This window comes from Acomys russatus, chromosome X, assembly GCF_903995435.1.
Source record: "Acomys russatus chromosome X, mAcoRus1.1, whole genome shotgun sequence".
NCBI lineage: Eukaryota > Metazoa > Chordata > Mammalia > Rodentia > Muridae > Acomys > Acomys russatus.
Window position 1 is genome coordinate 34,286,074 of NC_067169.1, and position 20,362 is coordinate 34,306,435.

Here is a 20,362-nt window from a genome sequence, read left to right on the forward strand (position 1 = left end):
CCCCTTTCTCCACATCCTCGCCAGCATGTGGTGTCACTTGAGTTTTTGATCTTAGCCATGCTGATAGGTGTAAGGTGGAATCTCAGAGTTGTTTTGATTTGCATTTAAGTTCAAAGAAAAAGAAAGTTTATTCTGTTGCATAAAATCATAAGGGTGAATTTGAGTTACTCATCAAACTGAAACTGTGTTAAAATTATAAGAAAAAAGATGTTGCTAATGTGACAACTCAGTACACGATTACTTGTCTCTTAAATGCACATGTGTTCTACTCCAATATCCCACAAAAAGAAAGAAAAGGTAAGTCACTTATGAATGTGTGGATCCACATGTAAATCCAGTACACAGTAAGATCAGGTACCAGGCCAGCATAGCTGCACAGGGAGATCATTTTTCACAAAAAGTAGAACAAAACAAAACAAAACAACACAGTATATGCAGTACTGTATCATTATATTAAATTATACAGCATTTCTCCTAGTTAACATGACCAGTTTAGTCAAGTAAAATGTGAATATGCACAGGGAAATTTTTCTTTCATCTACATCCATGTATGGCAGGGTAGTTAGAAAAAGTCCTATAAGTTACAGTTTCAGTGGTTTCCAAAGTAGGAAGCAAGTTTACTATCAGGAGGATGCAGACAGAAAAGCAATGGGAATTGGCAATAGATCAAGCTAATGTCAAAGATGTCAGTTTAATAGTTAGAAAAGACCTGAATTAAGATCTGTTTGAGAGAACTGGACCACCAAAAACTTTCTTGAAGCCTGTTTGCCCAAATCATCTTACCAATATACTTATGAAGTACACTAATTTTGTGATTTTCATTGTTAGGTATATTTAAATATTTATGTAATCTTTGCTGTTGCAGATTACTCTTTCCTGGCTTTCTCAGAATTCTTTCTTTCTATCTATCTATCTATCTATCTATCTATCTATCTATCTATCTATCTATCTACCCATCCATCCATTCTCACTGGAATATTTAGTCAGGGAATTTCCCCTCAAGTTTTCCACGCAGTCTATAATTATTCAACTTAAATTCCTACATTCTTTTACCTGCTTGAGTGCTCGGCAGTTGCTTCTGGAGTGGCTGGTCTTCTAGGAAGGTAAAAAGAACTGAGAAATCCTTGAAATCATAGTTTGTAACTACTTTTTCAAGCTTAGAAATATTCTACAGTTAAAATTTCACTAAAATAATATTTACCAAACACATAACACATTATATATATGTGTGTGTGTGTGTGTATATATATATATATAAAGTTATGATACTTTTGAAGTTAGCACCAGTTAAAAAATTACAGTAGGCCAGGTGGTGGTGGCACAAGCCTTTAATCCCAGCACTTAAGAGGCAGAGGCAGGTGGATCTCTGTGAGTTCAAGGCCAACCTGGTCTACAAAGTGAGTCCAGAACAGCTAAGGCTGTCTCAAAAAACCAAAAAAAAATTTACAGTCCTTGTATTTCCCGAAAATTGACAAGAACTAAAATTTAGAAAACGAAAACAAATGTCAACAAAAACATTTAGTCACATGTTTACTATTTTATTAATATTTTATAATACATATATATCAATATTCATATTAATTTATATGTTCCTGAGCACAATTATGGAATACGTATGCTTCAGGAAACTATGCACAAATACATTATGCAAATGATAAAAAAGATGGTTATATCAAAGATACATTACCCATGAAAAACCATAGTTCTCTTCTACTATGTCCCTCCCTTTAAATATCTGTAATACTTCTGGATATTCCAAACCTAATATTCTTTATTACCTGTTAAATTTTGAGGTTTAATTTCAAGAGATTGAGTACGAACAGCTGGAGGTTCTGGAATCTGAGGAATGTAAATTTTCCTGGGTATATTAAAATGTCCAGGAAGGCTCAATTCTGTGGCATATAAAATGGATTTAGGCTTCTTCAACTTTGACATATTAAAAAGGAAAAGGCACTGTAAGGAAACATCGAGATTATATTGTAATTTTCTTAAATTTTACCTCCAAAACACATTATATGCTCAGATAAAACATTTGGGGGAGAATACACACAAGAATAAACAAACCTATATCTTTAGAGATGTTACCATACAACTGGGTAGAAGATAGCACTAATCCACACAAATTACCAATGGTGTCGTCTTTAACAGTGGCACATTCCTCTTTTTCTAATGCTTAAAGTGGCCAATAACTTGTTTTTGAAGGAAAACATCCCATTAATGAGCAACCGTGAAATACAGTTTCTTGAGTGGAAACCTATGTGCGTTTACATCAATGTATCTGATACTAACACAACTTGCAGGGCTTACGAAACCACTATCTTCACTAATGGTAATTTTTTTGACTATATAACTAGGTTTAAGGTCTTTTTGGATGCCCAAATCAAATTGAAAAGCAGAGGTTCATTCAGCATTTAACCTAGAATTCCTGAAATAATTGAGGGAGGTTTTTTTTTTAATTAATTCCTTTTTTTACATATACATTTATATTATTACACATATATAATAAATTACATATAGCAAGAAGAACCATGAAACAATCAAGAATTATATAACTATTCCATTCATAGTGTTTTGGCCATTTGTATTTAGCAACCTTGAAGAAAACATTTTTCCTGTCTTGGTGAGTCTAAAGTTCTGAACGTAAATCAGTGTCAATCATATCTAATCTGTATCAACTTAACACATCTACCTAGACCTAAAAACATCTTTTATTTTCCAGTTTTTAGCATGACTTCTATGTCATCAAGAAAAAGGCAACAGAGGAAATTCAAAGACCAAAGGAACATATATTTGTCTAGCATAATGGGAAGAAAAACAAACAAGGCTGGTCTAAGGGATTCTGTAAGTAAGTAGTCTCTGATGGAGGAGCTGAGATTATGAGATAAGACAGACATGATCAGGAAGACCATTCATAGAGCATCTTCAGGACATTGGCTTTTCTCTTGCAAAAACTAGAGCATGCGTTTTACCTTTTACCTTTTATGAATGTGTTTACCTTTTAAAGAATCATTTTTCTGCTTACTAAGAACAAAATGTACATTTTTTAAACCATATAATAGTCTTCCTAATATATTACTTCTGATAACAATACTTATAAGAGTAATCAAAAGTAGGCATGAACAGAAAATTATTTAATACATATTATACAAACATTTCTCAATTTTCAGAAATAACCATTATCACTATATTAAAAATATAAAAATAGCAGCTTGTGAAGGTTTAAATAACCATCTTATAGTCACACAACTAGATGTGGTTAGAGTGTCTATACTTAGCTTATTAATTTAATACCAGGCAGCATGTTAGGCAAATTGCAGAACTACTTTCCACCCAGTCATTTCCTGAGATTCAAATGTAGTTGTTTTAGAGTGTGCCTGTTTGAATTTGTTATTAAGTTACCAAGAACATTCTAATGTTCATTCAGATTGACAATTATTGTGAATTCAAAACTATAGTATGATGATTAAAATTATACACTAGAATGCATTATTTCAAATGCCATTATATTTAATAAAGTAAAAGAGTACCACTGAGCTCCTAGGAAAAGAAAGAGTATTCATAAATTTCTATGTAAAAATATAATTATACAATAATATAACTGCAAAGTTTCAAGAGTAATTAGAGCCACTGAGATATCAGTAAGAGGAACCAGCTGCCAAGAACTGATGACCCAAGTAGATTCTTGGGACCCACATGATAAAGAAGATCACAAATTCCTGCAAATTTCCCTATTATATCCCTATGTATACCATGGTACCATGTACATGCTCAAATATGTACACACACACACACACATACACACACACACACACTAAATGAATAACTGAATGAATGAATGAATGGATAAATGAATGAATTTTTTTCCAAACGCAACTGAATGGCATCACTTCTCTATTCTTACCTCAATCTTGGTTAGTCCTAGGAGGGCAATGGCCACACGGATGGTACTGCTCTCCAGAGTGCCAGTGATAGCCCTTCGCTCATACTCAAGAGTCGACATCTGTTGCTGTGCTGCAAAAGCCAAAGCTTTTTCCTTAGCTTCATTAGTCAGTGCTACTTTAAGGTTCAAATCAAGGACTTGATGGGGTTTGCAGGTCAAATATAGAACTGGGTCTTCCTTATTATATTCTGGGGAGAGTAAAAATATTTGATCATGTAATAAATCTTCATTCCCTAACCACTGTTATCCTCCATGAATTCTGAGGTTAGAAATGAACAAGTACAGTTAGTAATATTGTTTATTAAGCAGAAGAAAATAAATGGATAATACATTTCTGTTAACTCTTAATAAATGATTCAAGAGTAGGACTTCAAAAATTAAAGATACAATATTGGTATTCTCTAAGAGAAGCTTTAGTCTAATAGTGCTTTACTAAAAATATCAATATAGTCAAAAACTTAATACACTGTGATCCTGATAAAGCTGTAATATAATTCTCATGAAGAGAAGATAGGACAGATTCTCCCATGCCTAATCCACTAAACCATGTTAGCTAATATAGTTTCCCACTTCTTTTGTTAATGATGCATAGAATGTGCCTAATCCATGTATCCTATAACAAGAGAACAAAACTCACCAGATATAGGATAATACCAGGATGTCCACAAGGAAAAATTTGATCTCAATATAAAAGAACCCAACCAAACAACCAAACTAACAAGCCAAACAAAACAAAACAGATCTCAGTCTTACATATGCAACCCTTAACCATGAAGAAGAGATTTTACAAATTTTATTATCATAAACTAACAAAAAAACATAATTAGCCCCGCCAACTTGATTTAACAAAATAATCATTCTTGTCAGTGTTAGCAAGCTCCTTGTTTTTTCAAAATCAATGTACACTCATTTCACTCAGCTCCTTTTCAATCTAATCAAAACTTATGTCTGAGAGTTCATAGTCAGTCCCAGGTTTTATTGCTACAATCACTGGATTAAGTTGCCACACACATTAAGAATAAGGTAGGGAAAGTGGAAACAAAGATAAAAATGATGCACTTTAAGAACAGGCAAAAATTAAAACTTTGTTTCATTAACAACCAAATTCTTTCAGTACTAGTAATCAAGAGCTAGGCATAAGACTAGAAATCTAGATTTAAAAAAATAAAATAAAATATTAATTTTTTGATAATGAAGTCATGAGTCACATTTGGTATACTTACTTTCTATATTATCTGAAACCTAATAACATACATTTATAAAGAATGAGGTGCTGTTTCACAAATACAAACAAAATAAAAGTTAGAAGGAGGCTTTCTAAAATACGTCTGCATATTGGAGAAAAGTGCTATAAGGATGGTTGTGTGTCCATTCAAGAAATAATGCAATCTGTCAACACACCAAATGAAACCAAACATGTATAATATACCTTCATCTTGAGAAATGCTGTAGTCCATTGGACTTGGAGGCTTCGATGGAAAGAAATTTGAAGGCAAGGGTATCAAACCTTTCCCTTCAACAATATATATCAAATCTCCAATCTAAAACATAAACATATAATAATACTAAATTTTAAGCACTTAAAAAATATAAAGCATATTCATGTCACAGTGAAAAATCTATGTGCTTTCTAGGAACATTACGGCATACATTTCTGTGCAAATCATGGAATAATTAACTGGACAAAAGTAAAGCATAGGCCCACCAACTCCCCTGAAAGAACACTCAACAGAGGTAAACTGTACCCCAAAGCCTGTGTTCCATTTCTGGACTTAGATTTCTGCCTGCTTTCATGGGGGCCTGCCAGCACCAGGGGCCCCATGTAAGCCACTCCCACCTCCCAAGACGCTACCCTCTGAAAGCACACCCAACAGTAGTAAGTTGCACCCCAGACCCAGCACTCCACTTCCTGTCCCAGTACTCTGCAGTCTTTCCCAAGGTCTGCTTGCAAAAGAAACCACAGGAATGGCCCGTCATCATCCTAAATCTTGCCTGCCAATTCTCCTGAAAGCACATCCAACAGAGGTAAACCACATCCCAAATCCCCTATTCCATTTCTGACCCCACAACTCTGCCTGCTTTCATTGAGACTTGTTGGAACCAGGGACAACCAGGTAAGGAAGACCCTGATCCAAGGCCTTGTCCCCATTTCCCTTAAAACACACACAACAGCCTTAAATTGCATCCCAGCCCCTGGACGCCAACCAGCGTTTCAAAGCTCCAACTCCACCAGCTTTCCTAGAGGCCTGCATCACCAGAGACCCAAGGCCATGCTAGTACTAGAGACCACAGGAAAAAAGTTAGCAGCAAAATCCCAGAGGCCAGGCAGGCTACAAAACCCCTGTGGAGACAACCTGTTAGATCTGAAGATTCACTAGTCACTATAACAGCAGGCCACTCAGGCCAGAAGACAGAGAAGAAACAGAAACCAAGGGAAAAACATTGAAAAAAACATCCATCCAACAAAGATGAACTCAGAGATCAGTATATTAACTTATAATAACCAAAAAAGCCATACGGGCAACCTAAACTTAATAACACAATCAACAACACCAAGCCTAGCTATCTTATTCCAGCAAGCCCTGGATATCCTAGCACAACTGAATCGCGGGAAAATGACTTTAAATTCAACTGTACTATAAGGCAACAATAATGAAAACTGAATAGTACTAGCATAGAAACAGACTGATGGATTAAGGGAATCCAGTTGAAACATAAAAATAAACCGGCACAGGTATGGACACTTGATCTTTGACAAAAAAGGCAAAACAATACAATCAAAAAAAGATAGCATCGTCAACAAATGGTACTGTTCTAACTGGATGTCTACAGGTAGAACAATGAAAATAGATCCATATTTATCACCCTGCAAAAATCTTAAGTCCAAGTGGATTAAAGACCTCAACATATAACTAGACACACTAAGTCTGTTAGATGAAAAAATGGAGAAGAGCCTGGAACTCATATGCCCAGGAGACAACTTCCTGAACAGAACCCCAGGAATTCAGACTCTAAGATCAACAATTAATAAATGGGACCTCATGAAACGAAAAAGCTTGCGTAAGGCTAAGGACACTGTGAATAGAACAAAACTACAGCCTACAGACTAGGAAAAGATCTTCACCAGCCCTACATCCAACAGAGGGCTAATACCTAAAGGGTATAAAGAACTCAAGAAATTAAATACCACCAAACCAAATAATCCAATTTAAAAATGGGGTATAGAAGAGAGAATTGTCAACAGAGGAATATCAAATGGCCAAGAAACACATAAAGAAATGTTCAATGTCCTTAGACATCAGGCAAATGCAAATGAAAACAACTCTGAGATTCCATCTTACATCCATCAGAATGGCTAAGAATAAAAAACTCAAGTGACACCACATGCTGGCAAGGATGTGGATAAAGGGGAACACTCTCTCATTGCTGGTGGGAATGCAAACTTGTACAACCACTTTAGAAATCAATCTGGAGCTTTCTCAGAAAACTGGAAATAGATTTACTTCAAGACCCAGCAGTAACACTCCTGGGAATATACCCAAAAGATGCTCCAAGATACAACAAGAATATTTGTTCAACTATCTATATTCCTAGCAGTTTTTTTCAAAATAGCCAGAATCTGGAAACAATGTAGATGTCCCACAACTGAAGAATAGATAAAGAAATTGTTGTATTTCTACACAATGGAATACTACTCAGCTTTGAAAAACAAAGAAATCTTGAAATTTGGAGGCAAATGGATGGGACTAGAAAAGTTCATCCTGCGTGAAATAACCCAGACACGGTATATACTCACTTATAAGCAGATAATAGCCACATGATACAGGATAACCACACTACAAGCCATAGATCTGAAGAAGCCAAATACCAAGGAGGACCCTAAGGAGGACACTTAATTTTCATTCAGAAGGGCAAATAGAACAGACATAGCAATTGCTTGAAGAGATGAAACATGACAGGAGCCTCCAATAGAGATCCTCTGAAAGACTTCACCCAGGAGGGGATCGAAGTAGATGCTGACACTCACAGCCAAACTTTGGGACAGAGCACAGGGAGACTTATGGAAAAGTTGGGGGATAGAAGGACCTGAAGGGGACAGGTTATCCACAAGGAGAACAACAGAGCCAACCAATCAAGACACAGAAGGACCTGCAGAGACTGATGTAACAACCAAGGACCACGCAAGGAGAGGACCTAGACCCCTGATAAAATATAGTCAATAGGCAGCAAAGTCTCCATGTGAGCCATAATATGGGGTGAAGGAGCTGCTCCTGACATGGACACAGTTGTCCACTCACTGTTCACTTCCCCACTGGCAGGGCAGCCTTGCCAAACCACTGAGAAGGAGGATGCAGGCAGTCCAGATGAGACTTGATAGGATGATGTCAGATGGGAGGTAAGGATAGGTCCCCCTTTCTGAGGTCTAGGGAAGGGTTGAGGGGCAGAATAGAGAGGGGGGCTGGGACAGGGAAGAGATGTGGAAGGGGACAACAATCAGGATGTAAAGTGAATAAATTAAACAAGAAATTAAAATATTTTCAATAATATGGTACATTTGGCCTTGTCAAAATTACGGAGTTGTCATTATAAAATAGTGAAGTATGGATGAAAGTGTTTGGTGGCTAAGACTTACTACATTATATTCATGAAACTGTTCTGCCATGCTATTGAAAATGGGGTCAAAATACAGACAATTTACTATGGCTTCTTCTCTACAGCTGTATGTAGAGAAAATCAGGATATGCCAGTCCATGTTATGACTAATATAAATTAAGATTATTTTGCGATCAAGGGAATTGAGAAGTACAGGTTATAGTCTGTTCTTCCCAATGTTCCCTAAACCAAGATATTAATTTACAAAGGTTTCTTCCCTTTCTCTCAACTCGGAAGGACAGAAGCTGATCAGAAAGTCTAATTAGACGTGCATTTGCCTGCAGACAATTCTTGATTAATCTACAGAACAAAATAACACTCGTTTGCCTCACCACATATTGCTCTACATAGACACTCTTTCTCATTGAAGCTGCTATGTAAAGGAAGCTCTTATTCATCCCCTAGCTTTCTCTTATATCAAACATGTTTAAAAGCTTTTGTTAGTTTTATCTTTCTAAGAACAGTATGTTCCTTCCCTCTATGTATTTTGTACTTTTCATAATATTTTTTTAAATTGCTGAATCATAAGAAATGAAATGACAGGATTTAGGGAAAACTACATGACAACACATGTAAGAAATATTGGTATAATCAAAATAGCTATAGGAAAAAATTAAGTACTAAAAAATAAATCTACCAGTGAAAAGATAAGTACTAATTGATGAAATGATAAAGATCGAGTGTTTGTGGGAGAGGGTAAGTATACCACAGCAAATGGCTATAATTAAAAGTCACATACTTAGAAGAGCTCTCAAGTGAGAAAAAAAATCCAAGTTTAACATGACTGCATTCTTCATAAAAAATGAGTTCAAGCAATGTTCAGTGGCTTCTAGCATGAGAACACAGCAGAATCCATTTATGCTGGGGACCACAATTTATACAGATCAATATGTGAGGCTATTGCTGTGATTTGTATGCTGCCTGTTATCTCATCCCAAAGAGATGACATTCCTCAGAGACTGAGTTCTGAGTCTGCTAAGTTTTCCACTTAAATTTCCCCATTCCATTTTATATCTGAAATTTCTTTGGATTTCTAGACCTAATAGCAAGACCTCTTAGGGCTGCTTTGAGCCTGCCTGAAAACTGACATATTTTATGTATACAGATGGAAGACTTATACAACTATATGTATCTTCAAAGTTATATAAATATTTCCATTCTTATTTGAAAACTCAACTAAAACACACAAAAGTGAAACAAATGTGCACTCCTGAAAACACTGTTGTATAACTGGTTTTATTTTATAAGTTCAAAGCTACCAAATAGAAGCCTAACTACTTCAGGATTTTTTTTAACAGTTGGGCTTAATAGGAAGGGGGTAACACATATTGAATAAGACAGGAGCTAATTATCTGTGCTGGCTTAAATTTATTATATCTAGTTAAGACTGTAACTATATTTTCAATATGATTAGCAATTTATTTGAATATAAAAATTATAGCAACTATACTTCAGCCAAATACTTTAAATTGTGGTGGTGTTTCCAATAGGCAGTAATACATTTCTAAGATTATTGTTCTATATCAATGCTTTCTGCAGCAAGGACAAAATAATGACAGGTATGCTCCAATAAGTGGAGATGCTTGGTTATATTTTAAGTAATTTAGATTCAATTTATGTAAGTAGATAATAGATAATACTGATGTGATCTACTTCAAGAAAATCAATTTTGTAATTGTACTCTTGAAAATGAATTTTAAAAGGTATTTTTAATATTTGATTCAATTAATGGTAACAAATAATAACTATTTATTACCTCCATTTTATATAGAGAAAAATGTAGTTGAATCCTCAAAGACTCCTTTTCCAGAACTAAGAATGAAGTGCAAGGCCTTGTATATGCTGCACAAGCCCTCTATTACTAACCTACAATTCTAGGCACTGAATAGGATAAAGCCAAGGGTGGTTAAATGTTGCATTTTCCACAGTGGCAATTTTACATGTAATTTTAAAGTATATTTTATCATTAATAGAATATAGTATTTTTCACATACAATAGCTCTCAATTTTATTGATTAGTTAAATATAGGGAACACACATGATATATGTGGCTCTGTGGCTATACATTGTGAGGATTCTAAATTTCCTCCTCAGATCATTATCTCAGTCACTGTTTCCCTGAGTTACTCTTCCCTCTCTTCTCCTCTTCCCCTCCACTCAAAAAATTGTTTTCTCCTTTGTTGGTTTAAGTACCAACCAAGCTGCATGAATGCTACAGGTAAAATGAAAATAATCCCATTAACAACTTGTGAGGGAAAAAACCGAGGATCCAAGATGGCGGCGAGCAGTGTGGACCGCGTTTGGAGGCTCCAGTGAACAATTCAGGGATTTGCACAGATTTCTGAGCCAGGAACACCGAGGTCCGAACACCACGGCAACGGGAGTGCTCCACGGTTCGGAGGGACCAGGGTGCGGAGGACCTGCGTGCCCCTGCACACAGGAGGAGCGTGGATTTTCTCTGATCGGAGCGGCAGCAGCAGAGGCAGCAGCACCAGCGGCACCAGCAGCGGTGGCTGAGGTTTGCAGCTCATAGCCTTCCGGTGGAGGCGATTGGTGTGGTGGCTGGTGGGAGTTGCTGCGGGAGAGGGGACTTGTGGCAGGATTTGGGTCGCGTGTAGCCTTCGGACCCAAACTGGACTCGGCGGACAGTTCGGCCCCAGAATCCCGGGTACTGGCCCAGCCCAGCAAGCAATTCTACCTGAGGCACTAACTCAGCTTCGGCCATTCCCCTGCTGTGGCGCAGGCTTAGTTGAGCGCGCAGCTCCACACTAGGCAGCACCTCAGCTCAGCGACAGCTACCCTGCAATTACACAGTCTGGGCGGAGCACTTGGTTCCAACACAGGCGCTAACTCAGAGCAGCGCCAGTTCCCCTGCTCTGGCGCAGGCTTGGCTGAGCACTCAGTTCCACCCTAGGCGCCACCTCAGCTCAGCGGCAGCTCCCCTGCGGTGACACAGTCTGGGCGGAGCACTTGGTTCCAACACAGGCGCTAACTCAGAGGAGCCGCAGTTCTCCTGCTGTGGCGCAGGCTTGGCTGAGCACTCAGTTCCACCCTAGGCACCACCTCAGCTCAGCGGCATCTCCCCTGCGGTGACACAGTCTAGGCGGAGCACGTGGTTCCACCACTGGCGCTAACTCAGAGCAACCGCAGCTCTCCTGCTGTGGCGCAAACTGGAAAGAGCGCTCGGTTCCAACAGCTCTAAGACTCTGGTTGGACACAGTGTGCAGTTTGAATCCAGAATTCCTGGCTGAGATTGGTGGTCAGTTCGGGCCCTGAGTCAATAACTGACCACAGCACGCACTTTGGGCCAAAAGGCCCTAGCGGAGCTTGGTGCATAGACCCAGCCCAAAAATTCTGGCTGGACCCTGTATGCATTTTGGGCCCAGAATCCCTAGCTGAGCATGGCAGACGGTTCAGGCCCTGAGAATCTAGCTGAGTTCAGCCGGTGGTTCGGGCCCATTGTTCCTGGCTGGATTTGGCAGGGAACACAGAAGGCTGTGGATACCTTGGCCTGACACAACGCTCATTCAGAAACCCAGAACAATTGCAGGATCCACAGCACAGGGGGGCTGAAGATCACTGGCTGTGAGAGACCAGAACAACAGGGCTAACCTCCTAACATCCACACCAGTGAAGCTTTGAGCTCGCACCCTAGGGAAATCGTGAGAAAACAAGTGAGTCTATCGTCAGACACCCTCCATCCAACTCTGGAAGCTATCCAATAAAAACAAAGACGGCAAGATGTCTAAAGGACAACGAAAAAGCATACGCAAAAAACCCCAAAACAACATGGCATCTCCAGTTTTCAGCTATCCCAAAGAAAACAACCCAGAGAACTCAAATACAACCGAAATACAAGAAAATGACCTCAAATCCTTAGTAATGAGGATGATAATGGAGGAAACAAATAAAATTCATAATCAAATGCAAGAAGACGCAGACAAACAGGTGAGAGAGATAAAAGAAGCACATAGAGTGGAACTGGAAAAATTGCAGGAAAATGCAAACAACCAGAGGAAAGAAATAAATAAAACGGTTCAAGCTCTGAAGACCTATAAAGAGGCCATGGAAGAAACGCAGGAATACACAAAAAATCAGATGAAAGAAATCAAAAAATCAGTTCAAGATCTGAAAATGAAAATGGATTCAATGATAAACACACAGACAGAAGAAAAACGAGAACGGGAGACCTCAGAGAAGAAGGCGAGCAACACAGAGGTGAGCTTTTCTCACAGAATCCAAAAGATGGAAGTACGAATCTCAGGGCTAGAAGATACAATCACAGATATTGAAGCAACCATTAAAGAAAATGCCAAATCTGGAAAACTCCTGACACAAAACATCCAAGACATTAAGGACACCATGAAAAGAAGAAATCTGAGGATAATAGGCATTGAAGAAAGAGAAGACATCAGACTCCAGGGCCCAGAAACTATTCTCAACAAAATCATAGAAGAAAATTTCCCCAATCGAAAGAAAGAAATGCCTATAAACATACAAGAGGCCTACAGAACACCAAATAGAATTGACCAGAAAAGAAAAACTGCCTGCCACATAATAATCAAAACACAAAACATGCAGAACAAAGAAAAAATATTAAAAGCTGCAAGGGAAAAGGGCCAAATAACATTTAATGGTAAACCTATCAGAATTACACCTGACTTCTCAGCAGAGACCATAAAAGCCAGAAGGGCCTGGACAGAGATCCTGCAAACCCTAAGAGACCACAGATGCCAGGCCAGACTACTTTACCCAGCAAAATTATCAATAACCATTGATGGAGAAAACAAAATATTCCAGGACAAAAACAAATTCAAACAGTACCTATCCACAAATCCAACTTTACAGAAGGTACTAGAAGGAAAACTCCATCCCAAAGGGTCAAGCTACAACCAAAACTACCCAGGAAATAGATAACTATCCCATGGCAAAAACACAACTACACAAACGCTCGACTGGAAACATCAAAATTAAGACTCTTAACAGTCACTGGTCATTAATATCTCTCAACATCAATGGCCTCAATTCTCCAATAAAAAGACACAGACTAACTGAATGGGTACATAAACAAGATCCAACATTCTTCTGCATTCAAGAAACACATCTCACCCATAATGAAAGGCATTACCTCAGGGTAAAAGGTTGGAAAAAAATATTCCAGGCAAATGGTCACAAGAAGCAAGCAGGCGTAGCCATTTTAGTATCGAACAAAATAGACTTTCAACCAAAATTAATCAAAAGGGATGAGGAAGGACACTTCATACTCATCAAAGGTAAAGTCAACCAAGATGACATCACAATTCTGAACATCTATGCTCCCAATACAAGGGCACCCACATTTGTAAAAGATCTCCTAAAAAAGCTTAAACCACACATCGATCCCCACACAATAATAGTGGGAGACTTCAACACCCCACTCTCACTGAAGGATAAGTCATTGAAACAGAAACTAACCCGAGAAATAACATCATTAACCAATGCCATGGGTCAAATGGATCTAACAGATATCTATAGAACCTTTCACCCAAACAAGAAAGAATACACCTTCTTCTCTGCACCCCATGGAACCTTCTCCAAAAATGATCACATCGTAGGTCACAAAGAAAGCCTCAATAGATACAAGAGGATTGAAATAATACCTTGTATCCTATCAGATCACCATGCTCTTAGGCTGCAATTCAACAACAACAGAAATAACAAAAAGCCTACACGTATGTGGAAACTAAACAACTCTCTGCTAAATGACACCTGGGTCAGGGAAGAAATAAAGAAAGAAATCAAGGAGTTTCTGAAATTCAATGAAAATGAAGAAAAACATACCCAAATTTGTGGGATACATTGAAAGCAGTGCTAAGAGGAAAATTCATAGCACTAAGTGCCTTTAAAAAGAAATTGGAAACATCGCACATAAGCATCTTAACAACAGAACTGGAAGCCCTAGAAAAAAACGAAGCAGAAACACCCAGGAGAAGTAGACGCCTGGAAATAATCAAACTCTGGGCTGAAATTAACAAATTAGAAACTAAGAAAACAGTCCAAAGAATCAAGAAAACCAAAAGCTGTTTCTTTGAGAAAATCAACAAGATAGACAGACCATTAGCCAAACTAACTAAAAGGCAGAGAGACGGTATTGAAATCAACAAAATCAGAAATGAAAAGGGAAACATAACAACAGACACTGAAGAATTTCAAAGAATCATAAGATCCTACTTTGAAGGCATATACGCCACAAAATTTGAAAATCTAAGGGAAATGGACGATTTTCTTGATCAATTTCACTTGCCAAAGTTGAATGAAGAACAGATAAACAAGCTAAATAGTCCCATTTCCCCTACAGAAGTCATCGATGATCTTCCAACCAAAAAAAGCCCAGGGCCAGATGGTTTCAGTGCAGAATTCTACCAGACCTTCAAGGGCGAGCTAATACCGATACTCTTCAAGCTACTCCAAAAGATAGAAATGGATGGAAAATTACCAAATTCATTCTATGAGGCCATAGTCTCATTGATACCTAAACCTCACAAAGACTCAACAAAGAAAGAGAATTTCAGACCAATTTCTCTTATGAACATAGATGCAAAAATACTAAATAAAATACTTGCAAAACGAATACAGGAGCACATCAAAGATATCATTCACCATGACCAAGTAGGCTTCATTCCAGACATGCAGGGATGGTTTAATATACGGAAATCCATCAATGTAATCCACCATATAAACAAACTGAAAATAAAAAAACACATGATCATCTCCTTGGATGCAGAGAAAGCATTTGATAAAATTCAACACCCATTCATGTTTAAAGTTTTAGAGAGATCGGAGATACAAGGCACTTTCCTCAACATAATAAAGGCTATATACAGCAAGCCAATAGCCAAAATCAAAGTAAATGGTGAGATACTCAAGGAAATTCCTCTAAAATCCGAAACAAGGCAAGGCTGCCCACTCTCTCCATATCTCTTCAATATAGTACTCGAAGTTCTAGCCAGAGCAATAAGACAACAAAAGGAGAGCAAGGGTATCCAAATGGGAAAGGAGGAAGTCAAATTATCCCTATTTGCAGATGATATGATAGTGTACATAAGTGACCCTCAAAATTCCACCAGAGAACTCCTAAAGCTGATAAGCACCTTCAGCAAATTGGCTGGATACAAAATTAACTCAAAAAAGTCTGTAGCCTTCCTATACACAAATGACAAGCTTGCAGAGGAAGAAATTAGGAAAACCACACCCTTCACATTAGCCACAAGCAATATAAAATATCTAGGAGTTACCCTAACTAAGCAAGTGAAGGACTTGTTGGGATAAAATTTCAAACCTCTGAAGAAAGAGATTGAAGATGACCTGAGAAGATGGCATGATCTTCCTTGCTCATGGATCAGGAGAATTAACATAGTAAAAATGGCCATCCTACCAAAAGCAATCTACAGATTTATTGCAATCCCTATCAAAATAACTACACAATTTTTTAAAGACATTGAAAGTTCAATTCTGAACTTCATATGGAAAAACAAAAAACCCAGAATAGCTAAAACAATCTTGTACAATAAAAGGTGCTCCGGAGGAATCTCCATACCTGATCTCAAACTGTACTATAAAGCAATAGTACTTAAAACAGCATGGTACTGGCACAGCAAAAAGCTGATTGATAAGTGGAATCGAATCGAATCGAAGACCCAGATATGAATCCACACACATATGGTCACTTGATTTTTGACAAAGAAGCCAAATCCATTCAATGGAAAAAGGATAGCATCTTCAACAAATGGTGCTGGTCTAACTGGAGGTCTATGTGTAAAAAAATGAAACTGGACCCATATTTGTCACCTTGCACAAAACTCAAATCCAAGTGGATTAAAGGCCTCAACATAAAACCGGAGACACTAAGCCTCTTAGAGAAAAAAGTGGGAAAGAGCCTGGAACATATTGGCACAGGAGACAACTTCCTGAACAGAACACCAACGGCCCAGGCCTTAATGTCAACCATTAATAAATGGGACCTCATGAGGCTGAGAAGCTTCTGTAAGGCAGGAGACACTGTCAAGAGAACAAAGCGACAGCCTACAGACTGGGAAAAAATCTTCACCAACCCTACATCTGACAAAGGTCTAATATCCAAAATATATAAAGAACTCAAGAAATTAAACACCACCAAACCGAATAACCCAATTGAGAAATGGGGCTTGGAACTAAACAGAGAATTCTCAACAGAGAAGTATCAAATGGCTGAAAAACACTTAAAGAAATGCTCAACCTCCTTAGTCATCAGGGAAATGCAAATCAAAACAACTCTGAGATTCCATCTTACACCCATCAGAATGGCTAAGATCAAAAATTCAAGCGACACCACATGCTGGCGAGGATGTGGGGAGAGAGGAACACTCCTTCATTGCTGGTGGGAATGCAAACTAGTACAGCCACTTTGGAAATCTATCTGGTGCTATCTCAGAAAAATGGAAATAGGGCTTCCTCAAGACCCAGCTATTCCACTCCTTGGAATATACCCAGAAGATTCTCCAGCACACAACAAGGACGTTTGCTCAACCATGTTCATAGCAGACTTATTCATAATAGCCAGAACATGGAAACAGCCTAAGTGTCCCTCAGTAGAAGAGTGGATAAAGAAACTGTGGTACATATACACTATGGAATACTACTCAGCTATTAAAAACAAGGAATTCCCGAAATTTGTGGATAAATGGATTGAGCTAGAAATGATCATAATGAGTGAGTTAACCCAGAAGGAGAAAGAATCAAATGGTATATACTCACTTATATCTGCATACTAGCCCAAGGGGCATGTCCCACGAAAGCCTTCACTTACCAGGAAACTGGGACAGAGGGGAAGGCATCCTATTGGGACTCTAAACGAGAGACGCATGGGAGAATAGCAAAATAGAAGGATACAGAGGGTCCTAGAAACCTACAAGTAGAACAATATGATAGGCAGATTTGGGCCCAGGGGTCCCGCTCAAACTAAGGCACCAGCCAAGGACAATACAGGAGGTAAACTTTAAACCCCTTCCCAGATCTAGCCAATGGTCAGAATATTCTCCACAGTTGAGTGGAGAGTGTGATATGACTTTCTCACGTACTATGGTGCCTCACATTTGACCATGTCCCCTGGAGGGGGAGACCTGGTGGCACTCAGAGGAAGGACAGCAGGTAGCCAAGAAGAGACTTGATACCCTATGAGAATATATAGGGGGAGGTGATCCCCCTCAGGAACAGTCATAGGGGAGGGGAATAATGGGAAAATGGGGGGGAGGAATGGGAGGATACAAGGGATGGGATAAACATTGAGATGTAACAAGAATAAATTAATAAAAAAAAATATCAAGAATAAAAAAACCAACTTGTGAGGTTAGAAGGAGATTCTTCCTCAGATGAATCTCAGAGAAGATGCCAGTCTTGGTAGTTTCTTCACTGAATATTTTATATACCAGAAATAGAGGACTTAGCATTGTTTGGCCAGATCTCTGATTCATGGACACAGAGACAAAGCCAGTCATGGCAGTTCTGCTTCCATGGAACTTTTATATGCAGTCACCATAAAATCTATCTACAAAATAGTGGGGCTCTTAGTATTTTTTGGAAAACGCTTCTCCCCTTGGAATTCAAGGACTAGAAACATAAGTGTTTCCGGAATACCAGCTACTCCAAGTTGCTTTTAATGGTTACTTCATTATGAAAGCAAACCATAATGAAAGAAACATAGAGCACAATTCTGTTCTTACTGCTTTGTTGCTCAGGATGACGGCACAATAGCGAACATGCATGTCAAAGGGAAGATAGTAGAGATCCAGGCATGAACATCCTTTTGCTCCCACGAAAATTGTTTGCATTGAACAGAAGAATTCTCTGATGAAGTTACACTTAATTGCTATTAAAACAGGATGCAGAGAGTTGATAAATAATGTATTACTCAACCAAAGTAATGTTGCAATAAATAATATTTTACAATGTATAAAATGTTGAAAACAATATTATAAGATAGAATGTATTTTTCATATACTTAATTCATTTATTCATATTACATCTCAGTGTTTATTCCATCCCTTGTATCCTCCCATTCCTCCCTCCCTCCCATTTTCCCCTTACTCCCCTCCCCTATGACTGTTCCTGAGGGGGATTACCTCCCCCTGTATATGCTCGTAGGGTATCAAGTCTCTTCTTGGTAACCTGCTGTCCTTCCTCTGAGTGCCACCAGGCCTCCCCCTCCAAGGGACGTGGTCAAACAGGGGCACTAGAGTTCATGTGAATGTATTTTTAATGAGAAACTATGGGTGACCTGATCTCAAGTTGGAATAATAAAATATACAAGTATGCTCATCAATTAAAGACTCCTTTATAAAGAATCTCATGAAAGGAGACCTCATTACTATTTAAATTTATTTCATATATATTAAAATTGTCACTCTTGAATGTCCAATTTTGATGACTTATGATGCAATTCATATAACAAAATAAAATGGACAATTTGAGTTGGAACACAATAAAGATATTCATATTTTTAGTAGTTTTAAAACATCTTAAAACCCATGAGAATGTGGTGATACAATAGGCCAACTTTGGTTACTTCATTTGAAAAATGTTGTGCGCTAGACACGAGCAGTAGTGAAGTGGCATGATTTATGATATTATACGAGGAAATGTAATCCAACATCTGCCCAATGCTTTATATTTATTCTTTTAAAACTATTATTCTATGAGAAGTCTGAGACATATAGAGATCCTACTTGTAAGATTCTAAGTCATCATTCCAGATAAGATGCTAGGCAGAGGCAGTATTAAACAAAATAGTTTTGAAATATTCCAAGTTCCAGGTTTCATCTGATTGTAAATGCTTGAGAGGCCTTGGTCTGAAGCCATGCATGTGTGCCCAGTCATCCAAAAAATACCGAAAGAGCTACATCTGATTTATGTTGCCATGTGCCACTGTAATTGTGATGTTTAGTTCTGTGCTGTGGTCAATTAGAACATTTCTATGATCAGTTTCCTGTCCATCATTCTACTCATCTTTTAAAATATTTTAACATCATATTTAAAACCTTAATATAGTATGGTTAAACACAATGTTCAAATGTTCTGCTATATAAGGATGATCTTCTGAAAGTCAAATTGGAGTTCTTTGAAGCCACCTTTGTGTAACTTTGCCCATCATTTTGAGGCCTCTATTTACTTAATAATACTAAATGGAAAATTGTGTTTTTACAATTCTAACTGTAATAAGACCTGGTATCTAAATAGATTTTAAGAGTTCAATAAAAATTCAAAAGCAACTTAAAGACCAGATATTTAATCATGTTTCCCATATGTTACTGGAAACACTCAGTAGTAAAAGGAAAGATGGGGCAGAATACTCAAATGGGTGGTCAACAAAAAACACAGACAACCACCAAGTAAATCTCCATTTGGCCAGAAATCCCTATGAGTTTCTATTCTATCATCATAATCACCCTTGATTATCAGTTGTTGAGTTTTTTCCACATAAATATCAGGTGCAAGAAAAAAACACCAGAAAAATCTCAGTGAGGTACTCACAAGTCCTTAAGCCATTTTCAGCATGGGAAGAACTCCGATCAGTAGCACAGTCACTGTTGAAGAAAAGAAAAGAATACCAAATGTACATATGAAATTTTCCTTTAAAGATCCCTGTATTTTATTAAAGATTATAGATATTCAATAATTATCATGATGTACAATATATCATATTGTGTTTATTTTTAAAGCTCAAAAATTAGAAAAACACAAAATTTTGAACTTTTG

General features: G+C 37.9%; 1 protein-coding gene across 1 annotated transcript in view; it reads right to left on the reverse strand.

The window, feature by feature from the left end:
- Cfap47 (cilia and flagella associated protein 47) overlaps positions 1 to 20,362 on the reverse strand; it is a 242,065-nt gene that overhangs the window by 87,610 nt on the left and 134,093 nt on the right. The window contains exons 41-46 of the mRNA XM_051142600.1: positions 20,138 to 20,190; positions 18,331 to 18,476; positions 5,370 to 5,481; positions 3,902 to 4,128; positions 1,779 to 1,953; positions 1,054 to 1,095 (exon numbers count right to left, since the gene is read on the reverse strand). Coding sequence (XP_050998557.1) covers positions 1,054 to 1,095; positions 1,779 to 1,953; positions 3,902 to 4,128; positions 5,370 to 5,481; positions 18,331 to 18,476; positions 20,138 to 20,190 — 755 coding nt within the window. The remainder of the gene's footprint in view (positions 1 to 1,053; positions 1,096 to 1,778; positions 1,954 to 3,901; positions 4,129 to 5,369; positions 5,482 to 18,330; positions 18,477 to 20,137; positions 20,191 to 20,362) is intronic.